Genomic DNA, 18,639 nt, shown 5'->3' on the forward strand with positions numbered 1-18,639 from the left:
AGGTTCACCCCCAAAATTTACACCGGGGTGCAGGGCACCTGCCCTCAGCGTATAATCCAGCCCTATGCCTTCAGGAAAGCAGCAAGCAAAGAGTTATAAGGACAATATAGGGGAACAACATATATTCTATCATGGGCCTTTACTGAGATACTCATTCCTAGAGCAGTTATTTTTGTTTTATTCTTAAAATCTTTTAAAATACTTATTAGAGGCAAAGTGGGTCCTATGATTCAAGTGAGTGTTTTGATTACTCATAAAAACAAAATACATATTTGTATGTTACCTGGCTAATCATGTTACCTATGAGATAAATTTCAATTGGCTGTCATCTTTTGACATAAAAATAGTTTTTTGAACTGTTTAAGGTTGATATTGTATTCTAATTATCCTTTAGAGAGCTTTTCCCCATAAAGAACCAATTGATACCCATGTAGTTACCTAATATCAGTCCAGTATTCTGCCTAGCCATATGTATGCATAGACAATCGCTATAATGTATATAGCAACAGGATTGTGTGCGTACGTAGCATAATTGAAATCTGTACTTCATTGGCGGTGCAGTTTACATGAAACTGTCCCCTGGCTATAAAATGCATCAATCTCAGAGCCCCTGCTCCCTGTGGAATGTACTGCACATGCCCAGTAGCACTGCAGCGTTCCCAGCAGCTGAAGCTTAGAGTGAGCTTTCAGTCATCACCGCTTTCTCAGAAATTCTTGCCTTTATTTGGCAAATGGCTGCACAAACCTTCTCTCCATCCTGGAAACTACGACTGAAAAATCTAAACAGCTGCTTTGATATATTGCTTCGTAATTAATTGTTGTCAGTTTGGCTTAGTCTACAAGAGCATTAGTGAAATTTTCTTGCTCCTGGTTTGTTTACAGAAGCCAGAATTTATGCAACCTAAAAGCAGGTTCAGCCTCTCACTGTCAGTGATTTGATGCTATACTGACGCACGGGGAAACTGAAAGAGCCATTATTGGTAATCACTAACTTTTACAAGATCTGGCATTTTACCCAAATACTGTTAATTTAAAAAAAACTGGTTCAAATTTTGTACAAAAACTGTTACCAAAAAAAAAGTTTAGCCTTTCATAACATAGCAGTCTTCTTCATTCTACAACCCAAAGGCAGCTCCAATCCACAGCACCACAACTTCCATCACAGGCAGGGCAAGGATGCAGGTTCAAAATCTACTCCAGCCAGAACAGGGATCAAACCCCACGCTGTTGGCACCAATCTGGTCTACAGCAACCATTCCTGTGCCAACTATTGCTGTGACAATATGCAATTTTACATGAATAGCAATTGTAGAGGCTGCAATTATCTTCCCATCACATGCCTGACTAGAAGTCTCTCCTGCTCTTATCACTGGCATATATTGGAAGAATTTACATGTTGATACCCAACCTGTCTGGCCATGTATTGAACACACCTTCATTGGCCATCAAGTCCTAGAGTGGGACTTGAACCCAGAACTTCTAGCTCAGAGGCAGGGACACTACTCATTACACCACAAGAACTCCATAACTGGCAGTACGCCATGAAAATTGAAGGCTTATTTTATTTTGCCTCATTAGTCCACTTAATGCATTTTTCTTTCCAAGCTCAAATACTATTCATTCCTGCCTCCCCTTTTTGTCCTCAATTCATTGACGCCTGCTGGGGTTTGATTCCACATGCGCAAGCCACTGTCTGCTCCTTTGCTCAAGGCCGGGCCATTATTCATATGTTTTTTATGTTCTTATCTACAACTATTATGTATTGGAAAGAGAAACAGTTTCTGATGGCTGAAGAGTTGATAAACAGAGGGTACAGATTTAAGGTGATTGGTGAAAGAGGCTACATGTGGAAAAACATTTTTACACAATAAGTGGTTAGTATTTGGGATGCAGAGCCTGGTTGGAAAAAAAATCAATAGTAGCTTTCAAAAGGGAATGTGTAACTGTTTGAAGGATAAAAAAATCCAGGGATATAGGGAAAGAACAAAGAAGTGGAACTAACTGGATTACTCTTCAATACAGCCAACACAGGCTCAGTGTGCCAAATGGCTTCTTTTGTGCTATACTATTCTATAATTCTATGGTTCTAGATTTTGGCAGGTATATTATAACACAGCCGATGGTAAAGGCTGAGTTGTTCAAATCCTAGAGGGAAACTTGAAACAACTGTCATAACCCATTTTTGCAATTTGTATGTTTTGAGATGCAGGCTTTGAATTCAGTAGTAATAAGACCACCGAGTCTCAAAAGGTTTTTATAAAACTAAATTAAACATTTATTAATACAAGTAAGATTGTAAGCACAAACATACGTCTACAAAATTACTACTATAATAACTATAAAAATCCCTTAATTAATCTGACTGTAAGTTGCACCCCCGTTAAGGCAATAGTAAATCTCATAGATTTAAACAGACACCTGGCAAAGTACACCCTGGACGGTCACATTCAAAATGAGTTTCTTTTATCCCTGGGTCCTTGCAAACAGAGTTGAGGCTTACAGGCTGGAGTTTCTCACATTTGTTGGATCTTAAAATGCTTCTACCTTACAATCTCCTTTCTCCTTTATACGTTCTTTCTCTTTGAATGTAAATTTTCCATTTAATCACTAGGCTTTTAACTTTACCTCTTCTAACAATAACATCCTTTCATCCTACCAATTTTATTAGCTGAAAAAAATAAACATGTTGCTTGGCATCTTCTAGCTAGGTGTAAGATTTCACCTGCAGTCTTGAGTGGTTTCTTTCAACAATGCAAATTTACACTTTACCTTCTACCCTCTTTACACTTACCTAATTAACATTTCAAAACTACTATACATCAAAGCAACCAGACTAGCTATCTTTAATCCAATTAAGACACAAACAGACATATACATAGACACAGACCCCACTAGAACTCTATTTAAAGAAAATAATTTTCTAATAACATTATAGACATTAATACCTCTTCATGAACAGGCTGTTCAATCAAAGGGCATCATATCCAACCCCACTGATCATATCATCATATCATGATTATCGTATCATGATGGGTACACTAACTCACTTTCCAGCAGGTGCTTCTGGAAAAAACATAAAAACACGTAAGATTGTGGCATGTTTTCTCCCTCCCATGTCCAACTGTAACACCCCAGCTACTGCCCCAGGTGAGATCTAATAACCCACCATAAAGCACAAATCAAACCTGAGACCTGCTGGTTTGCATTATTTTTGTTTTTAATTTTAAGGCAGCTTGATTTATAATGGAGATGACAATCATCCCATCAAGCCTGTCAGTCATTTGCCATATTCCAATAGTAATTGAAATGGGTGAATTCCATGAGCTTATGCACCCTTTGGAAGTTTAAAGCTGATAATGTTTGAAAACTTGTATGTGAGGTAAATGCACATAGGGATGTGACCTTACTGCGACAGTACAAGTGCTATATTCTAAAAGTGTTGATATGGCTGATGTGCCAAGTACAGAACCGGGGAGCTATTTAATCTTCCCCTGTCACTCAGCCCAATAGACATTTTTAAGGAGAGCTTTCAGAAAAGCTTTGACAAATGGGTGCTGTATTTTTTGTTAACCCACTGACAGTTTCAATCCGCGAGGTTAAACTGTTGAGGAGAAATGCATTCTAAAGTGAAGGATTTTAATGTAGGAGGAATGGAGCATTTTCCATGGATTATCCTAACGTCTGTGTGAAGCATGAATAGAGCTAGTTAAATGCAAAGCAAAAGCTCCCACTCAGGTCTTCCATCATTTTAAGAATTGGAGCAGCCTGGACTGAAAAAGATCATTTAACTCAAATCTGGCCCTTTCAGGATTCATCTTCTATCATAAAATTCAACCCAACCTCCCCTTACTACACTACCAACACCCACTGATGTTCTATTTTAAGGAACACTAATTCCTTCCCTTCCTTCCTTTGAAACAAAACCAAGCAGTCTTATTAATATCCTATAACCTTCCACTCCCCTTCTCAATAAATATCAATCCACTCTCATTTAAAGGTGGTAGTTAAATCTGAATCAACTATTTTCTTTAGAAATTTGTTCTTAATGCTAATTTGAGAAGATCAAAAAGACTCCCAAGAATATAGTGCTTTTCACGATCACCAGATATCTCAAAGCTCTTTACAACCAATGAAGTATTTTTGAAATGTAGTCATTGTTGTATTGTAGGAAATGCATTACCCACTAAACATCTGTGTTAAATTTCTAATTTTACATACAGGTGAGTGTGATTACTCAGTATTGATTAATTGAATCTAATTCATAGTATAGTCCTATCATTATTTTTCACTCCTCCTGTGGGCAAGTGCCTTCATTCTACTTGGTTACTGTCTATAGTATCATGATTAAAATCAGGTGCTTATTATGTGGCAAATCACAGATACAGGCAATGACGTTGTGATGCAGCATTCCTAAGAGTTGGCTTCAAGTAAGATGGGGATAGGATTGCAACCCAGAAAAATGTTAGTGAGTAATACAACAATTTACATTTATAATGCATGTAATAAAACAATCCAAGGCATTTTACAAGGCAAACACTGAGTAGGCCGTAAGATAAAAAGGTATATCACACTTTCTTAATGTATAACTTGACAAGCGCCAAAAATCCTTAAGAACAAATGTTTATAATTAATATCATTCACTTTCCCACAATTTGGACCCTTTTTGACAACTTGTTTCTCTGCACAGAGATGGACTGATTCCCCCTACGTCTCCTGACAGCAAGTCACTTGTTCGAGCCTTCAGCAGCCCTACTACAGCCTTTATCATGGATGAACGAGTCCAGCTCACAACAGGATTGCAGACACAGGAACGCCATCTCTTCCTCTTTAGTGATGTCTTGGTGATTACAAAATCAAAGTAAGCATTGCATGCACATAATTTGAGAGGTTATGAATTAGAAATAATGTATTTTTGCTCTACTTAAGGTAAGTTATTGTCAGTTTCTCCTCTGTTGAACTTTTCACCTTGCAGCAAACTGCGATAATCTTAACTATTGTAATTCTTCCTCTGTTACAAGACAGTCTCCAGCTCATACACTGTTGGTGAGTATACGCAGACCTCAGATTTAAAAAAAAATTCTTTCCAGGAATGTAAGCATGCTGGCAAGACCAGCATGTATCGCCCATTCCTAACTGCCCTTGAGAAGGTGGTAGTGAGCCACCATCTTGAACCACTGCAGTTCACGTGGTATAGATACACCCACAGTACTGTTAGGAAGGGAGTTTCAGGATTTTGACCAGTGACAGTGAAGGAACAACAATATTATTCCAAGTAAGGATGGTGCGTGAATTGGAGGGGAACTTGGCTTTTTAAGTGATAGAAGTTGCAGGTTTGGAAGATGCTGTCGAAGAAACCTTGGTTTGTCACTGCAGTGCATCTTGTAGATAGTATGCACTGCTGCCATTGTGCTCAGGTGGTGGAGGGAGTGACTATTTAAGGTGATGGATGGGATATCAATTAGGGTGGCTGCTTTGTCCCAAATGGTGTCGCGCCTCTTACATGTTATTGGAGTTGCACTCATTCGGTCAAGTGGAGACTATTCTATCACACACCTGATTTGTGCCTTGTCAATGGTGGACAGATTTTGGGGGAGTCAGGAGATGAGTTATTTGCGGCAGGATTCCAAACTCTGACCTGCCATTACAGCCACAGTATTTATATTGTTGATCCAGTTAAGTTTCTAGTCAATGGTAACCCCCAGGATGTTGATGGTGGGAACCTCAGTGATGGTAAAATCATTGAAGGCCAAGGGCAGATGGTTGGATTCTCTTTTGTTGGTGATGGTCATTCCTGCCACTTGTGTGGTGCGAATGTCTTTTTCCACTTATCAGCCCAAGCCGGAATGTTGTCCAGGTCTTGCTGCATGTGGATATGGACTGGTTTAGTGTCAGAAGAGTTGTGAATGGTATTGGACACTATGTGATCATTCGTGAGCATTCCAACTTTTGGCTTTATGTTGGAGGGAAGGTCATTGATGAAGATGGTTGGGATTAGGACACTACCATGAGGAACTCTGTAGTGCTATCCTGGGACTGAGATGATTGACCTCTAAAAACCACAATCAACCTCCTTTGTGCTATGGGTACTGACTAGTAGAGATTTTCCCCTCATTTCTATTGGCTTCATTTTGCTAGGGCTCCTTGATGCCACAGTTAGTCAAATGCGGCTTAGATGTCAAGGACAATCACTCTCACCTCACCTCTGGAATTCAGCTCTTTCATCCTTTCCTAACAGCCCTGTGGATGCTGAATTTTATGGTTCACCGCCTGTTGCTGTAAACTTCCCCAATTGGCCTTCCTACTGTCCTCCTATCTGTTCCAGCCTGTCCTCAATTTTATGGGGGACAGGTAAGACCTAGGCTGGCCCAGCTGGCCCTTACCCCACTTGGGCAATTAATAACCAGTTAAGGGCCGTTTCCCACCCAACCTCAATGTTGATGCTAGTGGGAAGAGTTCAGTGGTGGGGGAAGCCTGGCAAGGCACCATGCTTGGGCCTTGGACGAGAATAGGGGAGGATTCGCCTACCTTAACAGCCTCCTTTCCACATTGGGTGAATCCCAGAAGGTCTGTCCCTCATGATTATTCTGCCCCCTGCTGGCCCCTCCATCAAGGCCCCTACCCCTCTCTCCCCACTTCCCTGGGCCTCACCTCCCTTCCCCACTGTGAGACTGCCTACATGAACCTGGTCCCAGACTCTGGGACTTACAATCTGGGTATTGCTTGTAGTCCCAGTCCTGGCACTGCTGCTGCTGGCGCTGCAGGGACTACACAGCTGCCAGCCAATCTGATTGGCTGACAACTCTCTGAGGCGGAACTTTGTCCTGAGTGAAGGACGGATGTCCTACCTTTAGGCATCTTAAAGCTCCTTAAAGCTTTAAATGCTGCGGGGCAGCTGGTAGTGGCGGGGATGTGTTCCCTGCTAACTCTTCAGATGGTGGGGTGGAGTAAAAATCCTGCCCTGGGTGTATCTACACCAAATAAATTGCAGCGGTTCAAGAAGGCAGCTTAGTATCACCTTCTCAAGGGTAATTAGGGATTGGCAACAAATGCTGGCCCTGCCAGTGCTGTTCACATCCCAAGAAAGGATAAAAAATGTTATACATTTTAAAAAGTTATCATTGGTTACCTATCTACATAGTTGCTGACTCTCATAGCCTAAAATTCCCAATTTCTTATTCTATGAAAGGTAAGGTGGAAAAAGGAATTGAATGTATTGTGTAACTCAATTTATATAATTACTAATCTAACAAGCAAAGGGAATCTTACCCTGGCGGTCTATCTTATTCATTTGGTAAGTTTCTTGCCAACATTTTTGTTTAATGTTGCATACAGCATAATGAGGAATGCAAAAAATGATACAAACTTTTTTTTTAAGCTTATACTATCACGGCATAACTTAACCCATAAAGATCACAATGAAAGTCACCACAGTATCACAACCATATAATAAAAGATAATTCTCCAGCACCCTCTGTGTGGCTCCTTTCTCTCTAATATATTGGCTCATCTAAAACGGTAAATAATTTAATTCTTGGCTGCAGTCTCCCACTGCTTCCTTTGGGCGCAGCACTGTCGTTTCCAACTGTAACTTGCGATGCTGAGCCTTTATAAAATGTTGCAAATATATTCGGCAAATATAGTACTGCACCCGGAGCTGACTCGCGTATAAATAGCAAATTTCACCATGAAATGGATGTAAACATTTATTTTTCATATTCAAGTTCATATGGTACTTGAAGGCTGTAAAACCTAGATGCTTGGGGGAGGACAGCCTCTATGATTTAACACTTCCAAACAGCATGAAGGGAGCGTGCACATAGCTGTCCTGGAAACTGGATGACTGCACATATCCAATTTTACACCACCATTATTTATTTATTTTCCTGATCGAGGCACTGACTCTTGGCGGCTTTACAGTTTCATGGAAACCGGCAGCCCTCAGTTACCTCACCCAACTGGCAATTCTTCACATGTGAACCTAAACAATGCGTGCCACCCCTCCAACTATTCAACTGTGAAAGCATCACAGCCAAGCCCATCTTTCACCTGACATTCACACAACACTTTACAACAGAGGTCACTAGATAATCATCATCTGCAGGATACTTGATTGAATTTTACATTCTATTCCTCAATACCACACAGGTCATCAACAAACTTAAAGCTGAAGAACCAGGTCAGGTTGTGTGAAATGTGGACAGCCTTCTGCATCGATGAAGTATGTGAGAGGAAAACAACTCCAGAAAATTCTTTTGTCATCGGATGGCCCACCACTAACTGTGTGATCACTTTTAGGTGAAAGATCATTTTGAAACTTCCTGTTTAATTTTTGTGGGAGGGTGCAATGGAGAGACCTTTAATGTCAAAAACTTACCCAATCTTTGCTAAATATCTTTCAGTTCTGCAGACGCAAAGGAAAAATGGCTTTCAGCACTGCAATGGTAAGAAGTTCAATTCTTCTGTAAGCCATGGTATATGTAATGTTTTATGTGGTGCAGAGCGGTGTCTCTGTGATATGATTCTGACAAAAATACCATAAAATGGATAATAACATTTGTGATTTCCTTCTTGAAGTGGGGTAGAATTCCACTGGTGTTGGCCACTCTCTGCAACCTCGCCATGGGGACATTCTTCATGAGCGAGTTTAGACAGTGAGTGTCAACTGGCTTGTAGAGGCCATCACAATCTGACCCTAACCTGCTCTCATTCAACTTCTACATTTCCATATTTTCTGGGAATGTTCGCTGAAAAGTGATCAAAGCTTTAAAATTGCGGTTAGTGTATTATTCAGGAGTAATCCAGAAGTTACTGTGGGGTAGGAGGTGGGGAGTTGCTACTAATATTGCTGTTTCCGTCTATATCTATATCTCCCGCTAAGGCCCAGGGTTACCAGATTTCCATCAGATTGTCCTAGTGGAAATCTGTTGTCTGACAACAGGTTTACTACATTCACAAAGGAATAGCCTAGAAGAAGCCGCAGGTTATGTATCACACATTATTGGTTACGAAATATCAAGAGCTGAGCTTAATGTGACAATCGATGGCACTTAAAGAGCTGTATACGAAAGGCAATGTCAAAGTGGTTTGGACATGAACTTGGGCAGGCATGGCTTTCCTCTTTAACAAACAGTGTAGCTTTGGTAATGCTCGGAAGGCATCTTAATAGATGATAGATCTGTAGACATTCTGTGTTGCTGGTACTGGTGGTGATTAATTATTTTACCCTGCCATGGCTTTGCCAATATGGTCCTCACGATGCATCAGATAGACAATTATTCTGGAAAGCCAGGCTGGGGGTGCCTCCTGAAATTTTAGACAATTTTAAACAAAAGCTGCTTTAAAATACATTTGATTGCAATTCTGGTTGTAGGCTGAAATAAAAACAGAAAATGCTGGAAAAACTCAGCAGGTTTGGCAGCATCTGTGGAGTGAGAAACGGAGTTAACGTTGCGAGTCTGTATGACTCTACTTTAGAGCTGTAGACTGAACTTTGTTATTCCTGCACTCTGCTCCTTTCTACATTAGTCATGAGCAAGTCTGGGTCTCCCGCTTCCTTGCCCTTGAGTCTGGGAGCATAGATGATTGCTTTAATGAATGGCCATGTCATACAGAAGTTTCATGTTGTATGGTGGTCTTATTAACAGAAATTGCACAGCTTTGTTACACTTCCCTGCTCAGGAGGAGCATATCATGGGTGCAAGCTCTGCTGCCATGACTTCCCTTTAGATTAAGCTCATTAATTATTCCCTTTAAAGAATACTAACTATGCTAGGGGCCTTATTCCACTCCAAGCACTCCCACTGCAGTCCAAAGTCCTCATCTTATTTTGTTTAAGCTAATGGATTGCAGCAGTTTAATTAGTAGAAAAAGTAGAACACTTCGGTGTGAAAAACAGAAAGGCAGAGTATTCTTTAAATGGTGATATATTGGGAAATGTAGATGTACAAAGGGATCTGGGTGTCCTTGTACACCAGTCAATGAAAGTAAACAAGCAGGTGCAGCAAGCAATTAGGAAGGCAAATGGTATGTTGGCCTTCATTACAAGGGGATTTGAGTTCAGAAGTAGGGTGTCTTACTGCAGCTATACAGAGCCTTGGTGAGAACACACCTGGAGTATTGTGTGCAGTTTTGGTCTCCCTGCCTAAGAAAGGATATACTTGCCATAGAGGGAGCACTGCGAAGGTTCACTAGGCTGATACTGGGGATGGCAGGACTGTCGTATAAGGAGAGATTGGTTCGACTGGGCCTGTATTCACTAGAGTTTAGAAGAATGAGAGGTGATCTGATTGAAACGTATAAAATTCTAACAGGGCTAGACAGATTGGATGCAGGGAGGATGTTTCCCCTGTTTGGGGAGTCTAGAACCAGGGGCCACAGTCTCAGGATATGGGGCAGGCCATTTAGGACTGAGGTGAGGAAAAGTTTCTTCACTCAGAGGGTGGTCAACCTGTGGAATTCTCTACCACAGGAAGCTGTGGAGGTTGGGTTGCTGAGTATATTCAAGAAAGAAATTGATAATTTTTTGGATATTAGAGGCATAAAGGGGCATGTAGAGAAAGCAGGAATATCGCGTTGAGATAGAGGATCAGCCATGATCATATTGAATGGTGGAGCAGACTCGAAGGGCTGAATGGCCTACTCCCGCTCCTAGTTTCTATGTTATGCCACTTGTGATTCTGTTTATATAAAGAATACATTTGTGCTCAAATACTATTAGTACCACATTAATAACTGCTGCATTATGAAGTAACAGAGAATCAAGTTCAAAAATTTAAAAATTGACGTGTGAGTATTGTAACGAAAATTCTCTTCACTTTATGTATTTTGTCTCTTTTTAAAATTCCCGTAGGGTAGAAAAGTCCCAGGTTTAATCTCTGAGTTGCAATAATCTCAACTGAAGCACATTTGACACTAGGCTAGACAACTAGAAATATCAGCCAGGGTTCCTGTTCCTTATCACATTCCAGGGACTTGTACTGGAAAGTTCATATGAATATCCAATAATCAAAGGATGGCATTTTGCCCATTATGCCCTAGTCAAATGGACTGCTAGCACTCACTGTCAAGATTGACACATGAAGAATGGCTACTCGACTAATGTAATGGAGAAGGTCCAACATCAATGGAACTGTACCCCTTTGAGGAGTAAAGACGAAAAGAGAAGTTGGAAGAAACGATTTCTTAATTCTCAAAAGTTATTGATCTGTGGAATACATTGTTTCAGACCTTCTTTGGTTGTGCAAGATGAAAGCAGATTGTTCACAGAGTCAGGTTGTTGTTAACAGTTTGTGGGTTAAGATACTAATCACATCTGTTTGATCTGGACACAGGCAAATCAATGAGATGAAGCAGAATGAGTATCCAAAGAAAATGTCCATGAAGATGCTAGTGATGACAACACAGAGTGGTGCCTCGGTATGTATTGCCATTTCTATGTCGAATTTATAAAAAACGCACTGCCAAAGACAAACTTTTCAAATTTCTTGGGATTAAGTTTGTTTTGCAGATTTTGCTAAAAGTAGATAAATGTCTTCTATTCAGAGAAGGCTATAAGTGATGCTGTAAATCATAATTTTCTTGCCCAATTATCACTTTGTGTTTCCTGGAGTTACAGGTTCTTGCTGTAGCTTAGTTCCACACTTCCCAACAACTTATGCAAGTGGCAAATTATGTATGGGTTTACATAGTGAATGGTGGGAGACTGTCTAACATTACAGCTGCAACTGATCCTGCTCTTACTTGATGCCTGTATGTGCACCATAGTAATGTGTTGGGCATAATTCGGTCAGTCTTATTAAGGTATTCATAGTCTTAGGTAGTTCAACAGTAAGTACTTCTTAACTAAAAACTAAATACATAGGTGCAGCAAAGGTCCAAGCTGGGTAATGTCTCCATACTTGCTTGTACAAACGGCTGTGTCCAACACTACACTGACCCCTAGGTAATGATCATGTATTCTCTTACTGTGTGGCTGGTACTGTACTCAGTCCCATGTTAACAATTTATGCGCCAGACCCTTACACTACACCTCTCCCCAAGTCTTAATCCAACGTATTTACAAGTTATCCCAGTTTACCCCATGTATTTACATCATTACTACTAACCATTTGCCCCCCTCAAGTCTCTTGAGTTCATAGGGTCAGGAAGTCTGGAGGCCTTCTAACCTTTCATATCTTGTTTTCACTACTGTTGGAGGAATGGTAGGCTCTGTTGCTGCAATTAACTTTGTTGAATCAGAGGCTATTCTGGCATCTGGGTGCTTTTCATCCTCTTTTTTTGTTCTTTGGCATTGAATCACTCTTTGTCAATTCTCCAATTGTAGTAATACACGGTGGTTGGTTTATCCTACTCTTTATGAAGCAGACAAACTCTGGGCTCGTACCTATAGTATTTTTTTCTCTTTTTCCTTCATGCAGCTAGCTGTGACACATGCTGAGATTGAAGATGGCTCTTCCTGTTGTGAGGATGTGACTTGGTAGTAAGCATACCTTTGTGTTTGGCTGTGTGGTGTGCTATTGTCAATGGATAGATGCTATTCTGTTCCAGCATTGGTTGTTGCACCGTCATGCTGGCTGGGTGATTGTAGTGTCTGCTCTGTGGTCTTAGGGTTTATCTCTCCAATTGCCGTCGGAGCCGGAGGTTGAGGCTCTTCTTGTTGCTGATTCCTCATTGTCATCTACTGGAGGTGTCATGGTAACCATCTGAGTGGTTGGCTAGTCTGACCATTGAGGGGATTCTGGAACTTGTAACAGAAGTGGACAAACCTGCAAAGAGAGAAGAAAATTCAGAGCTGAAGTCCCAGTCAAGAAAATCGTTCTTGTTGGAGCTCTTAGGAACTTGCAGTTCTATATAATTTATGACAGTTGTTGTCTTGACATCTTCTGCCATTTTGAGGAAATTCGAGGCTACACAGGCATCTCTGCTCAAGAGAGAACAAGACTGGTTATGAATGACATACATCAGCTCAAAGACTTGTTTGCCTCCATACCTGAATGGTTCCAGAATCATGCCTATGACCAGGAGTCAGATTCCTCCAGGTCCATAAAGTGGTTGTTTGTTGTTTCCTAGCCCTAGATTTCTCAGCCACAGTTCTTTGTGCAATAGGGCCATAACACTAACTCTCGTGTCCAATTTAAAGTTTGTGAGATGGCCATTAACTGAGATGTCCGCATTCCAGAATGAAAATCCAGGATCTTTGACCTCACCCGAGAAGCATGGTTGTGTGTCCTCTTGGCGTGCAGTCTCAACCACATGAATCCTCTTGCGTTTTGATGTTTTGGCTTTGCACAGCTTCCTGATGTGCCCTATTTGGTTACAATGAAAGCATTGGGCTGAAATTGCTGGACATTGACCACACCTGTGGGAGTGCTTTGCTCCACTGTGCTGATATGTTTTGTTATGGACTGGATGGGGGATTCATTTAAACAGCCTTGAATTCTCCATTCACTACCTGTCCGTAAACAGAAAGGTGTTTTTGATTTTGATTTCCCTCTTTTATAAGTGGTGGCATATGTTGCCCAATCCTTCGGTTTGGAGTGATCCAATCCTCTATTAATAGCCCCACAGCAAACTCGAGATAAGGTAAAATAAGAAGCTTATTTTACACACACACATACACAAAACACAGGAAGGGGGTTTTGCAATGTTCACCCCTTTTTTTGCTAACATACAATAAAAGAGGGATAAGGGATAGAAAAGGGTTCAGGGCAGAGACCACAATAAAAGTGAGAATTATGCTTTCACGTGAGTCTAGAGTCCGGTAAGTCAATATCCAATGAAGGTTCTTTCAAGTGGCTTTGTCTGGCAGAATTCCTGGTCTTGATTCTAGGAACTTGGTTGCAGGTTGAGACCATTGAAGATGCACAAAGGATTTTCCTGCACTTGCTGGTTTTGGTGGGCTCCTGCAGTAATGGCATTCATAATCTTAGCATTTAAACTTTTCAACAATGGCTGCCTGGATCAATTGGTTAGCGTCTTCCTCACTTTAGTGCAATGTTCTTAGGTCTTGGAATCAAATCCCAGTTTTTGCTGCATTTTTAAAGCTGCCTACTCATCCTTCACATGTTCAGGTGCCGACTTGGGAATCAGACTTCTTGGCCTGTGATTTAATCAGCAATTTCTGACCGCTGCAGTATTTAAATTTTCTAGAACTTGTGTTGTTCAGGAATTATAAGTTTATAGCTCACCGCCTATTAGGTCTGCTGACTCTGCACACCCTGCGTATTGAAGCTGGACTTCCATGGGATTCAATGGAGTCTTCTGCTGCAGTGAAGAATTTAATTTCTGCCTTCAGCTTCCAATCCTTTCTTTGGAGCTTTTCTCTGGTGATTTCCTTCTGCGCCTTTGCTTCTGAGCTTTTCCTCAGATTAGAATGCTTCTTTGATTTCTTTTCTTCAGTTTTCCAGGATTTTAATTTTCTTCTGTAGTCTCTGTTTTGAGTTGTTCCATTCGCTGCCACCATTATGTAAGGTGTTCAATAGTAAGTATTTATTAACTACTAGAAATTATATACATAGGTACAGTGAAGGTCCAAGCTGGGAGCTGTCTCCATGCTTGCTTCTACACATGACTCTGTCAAACACTACACTGGCCCCTAGGTGTGGGATATGCACTCTCTTAAATCACTGTATGGGTGGTACTGTACTCAGTCCCATGTTAACTCTTTATGTGCCAGACCCTTATACTACATGCACTTTACAACATATGTCAATGGGTAGTGATCATAAGTCAGAGCCTTGGCTTTATTTCTATCTGCTAAGCCTGGGGTACTGAAGCTAATATGTAGTTCCCCTACTGCTGCTCCAGCCGAGAACAGCTAACTCAGCAAATAAATTATTGTATCAGTACTAAAATAGGCAGTGCATTTATTCAACAGGGCTAGGGAGGGAAAGAGTTCTTGGATCTTATGGATCAAAATGTGTGCACATTCTCAGGAATGAGAGCAGATATAGCAAATAAGACACAAAAAAAAATCAGAACAATGTGGTATGTATAGCATGTGTGGGAGGAAGAGATGCTTGGATCTATGGTTCCCAAAGCTTTCCACCACTGGGTCTTCTTCACGTCCTTTCTGAGTCAGCTCAGTTAACAGTCATTGGCATTGACCGAACACCAAAATTCATTTTGGGGCTCTGACATTAAATTCAGTCCATATTATTGTAAGTATCTTGGTCCTACCCTACTTACAGTCCTCCAGAACCTCCTAAGTGGTCACCTTCCATAGTTGAGCCACCACAGTAATTATCAGCAGGTTATTTAACTGTGAGGGAGCATCAGTGACGGGCTCAGTCCTGCTCTTAAACCATATCGAAACATTTCAGCAGAGTACCAGAGGCTTTCATTATCCTTCCACATACTACTGGAACTCCTGGGACACACATGAGCAAGTACAACATCTTCAAGAGGATAGGAGAGAGGAGAGAAAATACGTTTGCTGGCTTTAATGGCCCTATGCAAAATCCACTTGAGCAAACTCAGTCCAGTTCCTACCAGTCTTATGCAGACTCTAATTCAGCATTAAAGCGGTGGTTTTATGAAATTTCACTCCCAGTGCAGAGCCTTATAGAGTCATAGAGGTCTACAGCACAGAAAAAGGCCCTTTGGCCCATCGAATCTGTGCCAGTCAAACAAGTACCTAACTATTCTAATCCCATTTTCCAGGACGAGGCCTATAGCCTTGTATGCCATGGCATCGCAAGTGCACATCCAAATACTTCTTAAATGTTATGAGGGTTTCTGCCTCTACCACCCTTTCAGGCAGTGAGTTCCAGGTTCCCACCACCCTCTGGGTGAAAGAATTCTTCCTCACATCCCCTCTAAACCTCCTGTCCCTTACCTTAAATCTATACCCCTGGTTATTGATCCCTCTGCCAAGTGGAAAAGTTCCTTCCTGTCTACCCTATCTATGCCCCTCATACTTTTATACACCTCAATCATGTTTTCCTCAATCTCCTCTGCTCCAGTGAAAATAACCCCAGTCTATCCAATCTCTCCTCATAATTCAAACTCTCCAGCCCAGGCAACATCCTGGTAAATCTCCTCTGCACCCTCTCTAGTGCAATCACATCCTTCCTATAATGTGGATTCCAGAGCTGCATGCAATACTCCAGCTGTGGCCTAACCAGCGTTTTATACAGCTCCAGCATAATCTTGTCTGGCAGGAGCACTTATTGTGAACTTGGATGTGGTCCCCTATGAGTTTCTATTCATTCAAATCATTAGATGGAAAATTGTGGGGTGTTGGGGTTCCGGGGGTGGGGGGGAGGAGGTGGGGGTGGGGGTGGTGGTCGGGGGTGATTGGGGGTGGGTGTGCATGAACCCAAATTTTCCATATCCATTGTCCTAATGAGCAAGGTTCCATGCTGGAATTCTATAACATTAACTATTATATTTATAATTTCCACCTGAGGAGCCATTGGGTGGTGATTGTAAAAATGCCAAAGTGGTGCTTTCCTGAAGTTAGAGTTTAAATATTTTGCTGGGGGAGAATAGAGGGGTCTTTACCACATCTAATAGTCCTATAGCTGAGCTGGGAGTGCTTATAACTGCAAATGTCCCATTCCCTAGCACAAACACCTTTCATCTTGAAAAGCACAATGATTGAAATCTGTACATATGAAACTGACGTGGATATCTGTTTTTAATTTATTAGGCATTAACACTTATGGTGGGTAACACGGATACAGCAAAAAAGGTCATTAAAATGGCAGTTCAACAGCTCAGTGCAAAAGTAAGTTGAGTTGGTTTATGTTTGTACATGGTTTAGGAACCATTACATGCCAAATATTCTTTACTGCGTATTAGCAGATCTCCCATGGTGCTACTCACAGATGATTTTGAATGACATCTGCCCACCCACCTCCCACCTCCCACCCCCATTTCCCCAAACATACCAGTGAATTCAGGATTTCATTTCAGGATCTCCTTTTCCCAAACTGTCAGAAATATGACAGCATGCAAAGTTGTAGCAGTAATCATGTCTATCAGCTCACATAAGAAACTGGAAAACTTCAGGAGGACAAAGTGAATTGGAAATCCAGTGAACCTTCCCTCCCCTGTTTCCACTGAGTTTGTATATCCATTTGGCCTCACATGAGCAGAAACCAGCACAACCATTGCTCACTACCCATGCAAGATCAGAAATCAATCCTTTCTTGCACTCCCATAAAGCTTTTATTAACTTGCATCCACTGAACAGGAACAAGTACCCCCATCCCCCTCAAATGTACTCACCAACAATTAGGCACAGTCACCTCCCACCCACCTAACAACCCCCGTGACTAAACAGAAATCCTGATCATTGAGGCACAGTTAGACAGCCCATATTCCTGTGAATTGATTCAAAACACTAATTGCTTATTTTCTTTTTTAAACCAAATAGGACAGAGCTAGTAATTACCAGCTTTGGGTGATTTCTGGAAAAGAGGCTACACCCTACCCACTGATTGGTAAGTTTTGTCTTTAATGCTGTTTTTATCTTGAGATGATTAGGTGATAGCAATCTATAAAAAGGACAAGCTTCACTTTTGTATAGAGGCAAAAATATTTCAGTTGCTGGTGAACTCCCATGATGGTCTAATGGGTAAAGGCAGACCTGCTGCAGTGTTAAAGCAATTGGGTGGGATTTTCTGGCCCCACCCACTGCCAGGATTGTCAGGTCCTGCCAAAATTCAATGGACTTCTGGCTGGGCTGCCGCATACCCAGCAGCGGGTCCCACATTGGCAGTGCCGGAAAATCCTGACCATACTCTCCAGATTCAATCCAAAATACTGAGGATGCTGAAAATCTGAAATATAAACAGAAAATGTTGGAAGCACCTATTGGGTCTGGCAGCATCAATGGAGAGAGAAACAGTTAATCTATTAGGTTAATGACCTTTCATCCGGACCCTAAACATTATTATGAAAGATTATTGACTTGAAATATTAACACCGTGGCAGAACTTTTCTGCGAGCATCAGGACCAAATGCAGGACCTGAGACTGTGCCATGCCTCAGCATGCCCACCAGAGCAACTTTATGTGAGGCCACGTCCCACTCGGTTTCCTCCACATTTGTCGTCCAATTAAGGATGGCAGGCAGACCAGGGAACTGGTGAGCCCAGTAAGAGGGCTCGTAGCAGCTGTTGGAAGGCAGCCACACCAGCAGAGGTGTCTGCTGCTGAAGAACATGGAGACCTAGGGGGCACCTCACCTTGGTTATCAAGAATCTATCTACCTCTGCCTTAACAATATTAAAGACTCTGCGTCTACTGCCTTTTAAGAAAGAGAATTCTAAAGATTCACAACTCGCTGTAGAAAAAAATTCTCCTCATCTGTCTTAAATGGGCCACCCCTTATTCTTAAATAGTTCTAGATTCTCCCATAAGGGAAAACATCCTTTCCACATGCACCCTGTTAAGACCCCTCAGGATCTATGGCCAGGGTTTTGCCTCGTCGGGCAGGCCCGGCGAGGGCGAGTGGGAGCGGTTGGGAAGCCGACCGCTGCCCCCGATCAGGCCGCGATTGCGATTTTGCATGCTGCAGCGCTCAGCGCTGCCTGTGGGAAAGTGGGGGGGTGGAGGGAGGAGAGTGAGCAGGTCCCAATTTATGTCATACTGTAACAGCATTCTAACCTTTTGTAATTCATGCACTAGGACAC

At 41.7% G+C, this 18,639-nt stretch overlaps 1 protein-coding gene across 2 annotated transcripts in view; it reads left to right on the top strand.

The window, feature by feature from the left end:
* The window catches only part of arhgap20b (Rho GTPase activating protein 20b), a 119,579-nt gene that overhangs the window by 62,244 nt on the left and 38,696 nt on the right, over positions 1–18,639 (top strand). For both annotated transcript variants that reach the window (XM_078547428.1, XM_078547427.1), the window contains exons 3-8: positions 4,688–4,858; positions 8,146–8,295; positions 8,400–8,441; positions 11,331–11,415; positions 16,652–16,729; positions 17,381–17,447. In XM_078547428.1, coding sequence (XP_078403554.1) covers positions 4,688–4,858; positions 8,146–8,295; positions 8,400–8,441; positions 11,331–11,415; positions 16,652–16,729; positions 17,381–17,447 — 593 coding nt within the window. The remainder of the gene's footprint in view (positions 1–4,687; positions 4,859–8,145; positions 8,296–8,399; positions 8,442–11,330; positions 11,416–16,651; positions 16,730–17,380; positions 17,448–18,639) is intronic.

The sequence above is a fragment of the Cetorhinus maximus genome, chromosome 8, assembly GCF_964194155.1.
Source record: "Cetorhinus maximus chromosome 8, sCetMax3.hap1.1, whole genome shotgun sequence".
NCBI classification, from domain to species: domain Eukaryota; kingdom Metazoa; phylum Chordata; class Chondrichthyes; order Lamniformes; family Cetorhinidae; genus Cetorhinus; species Cetorhinus maximus.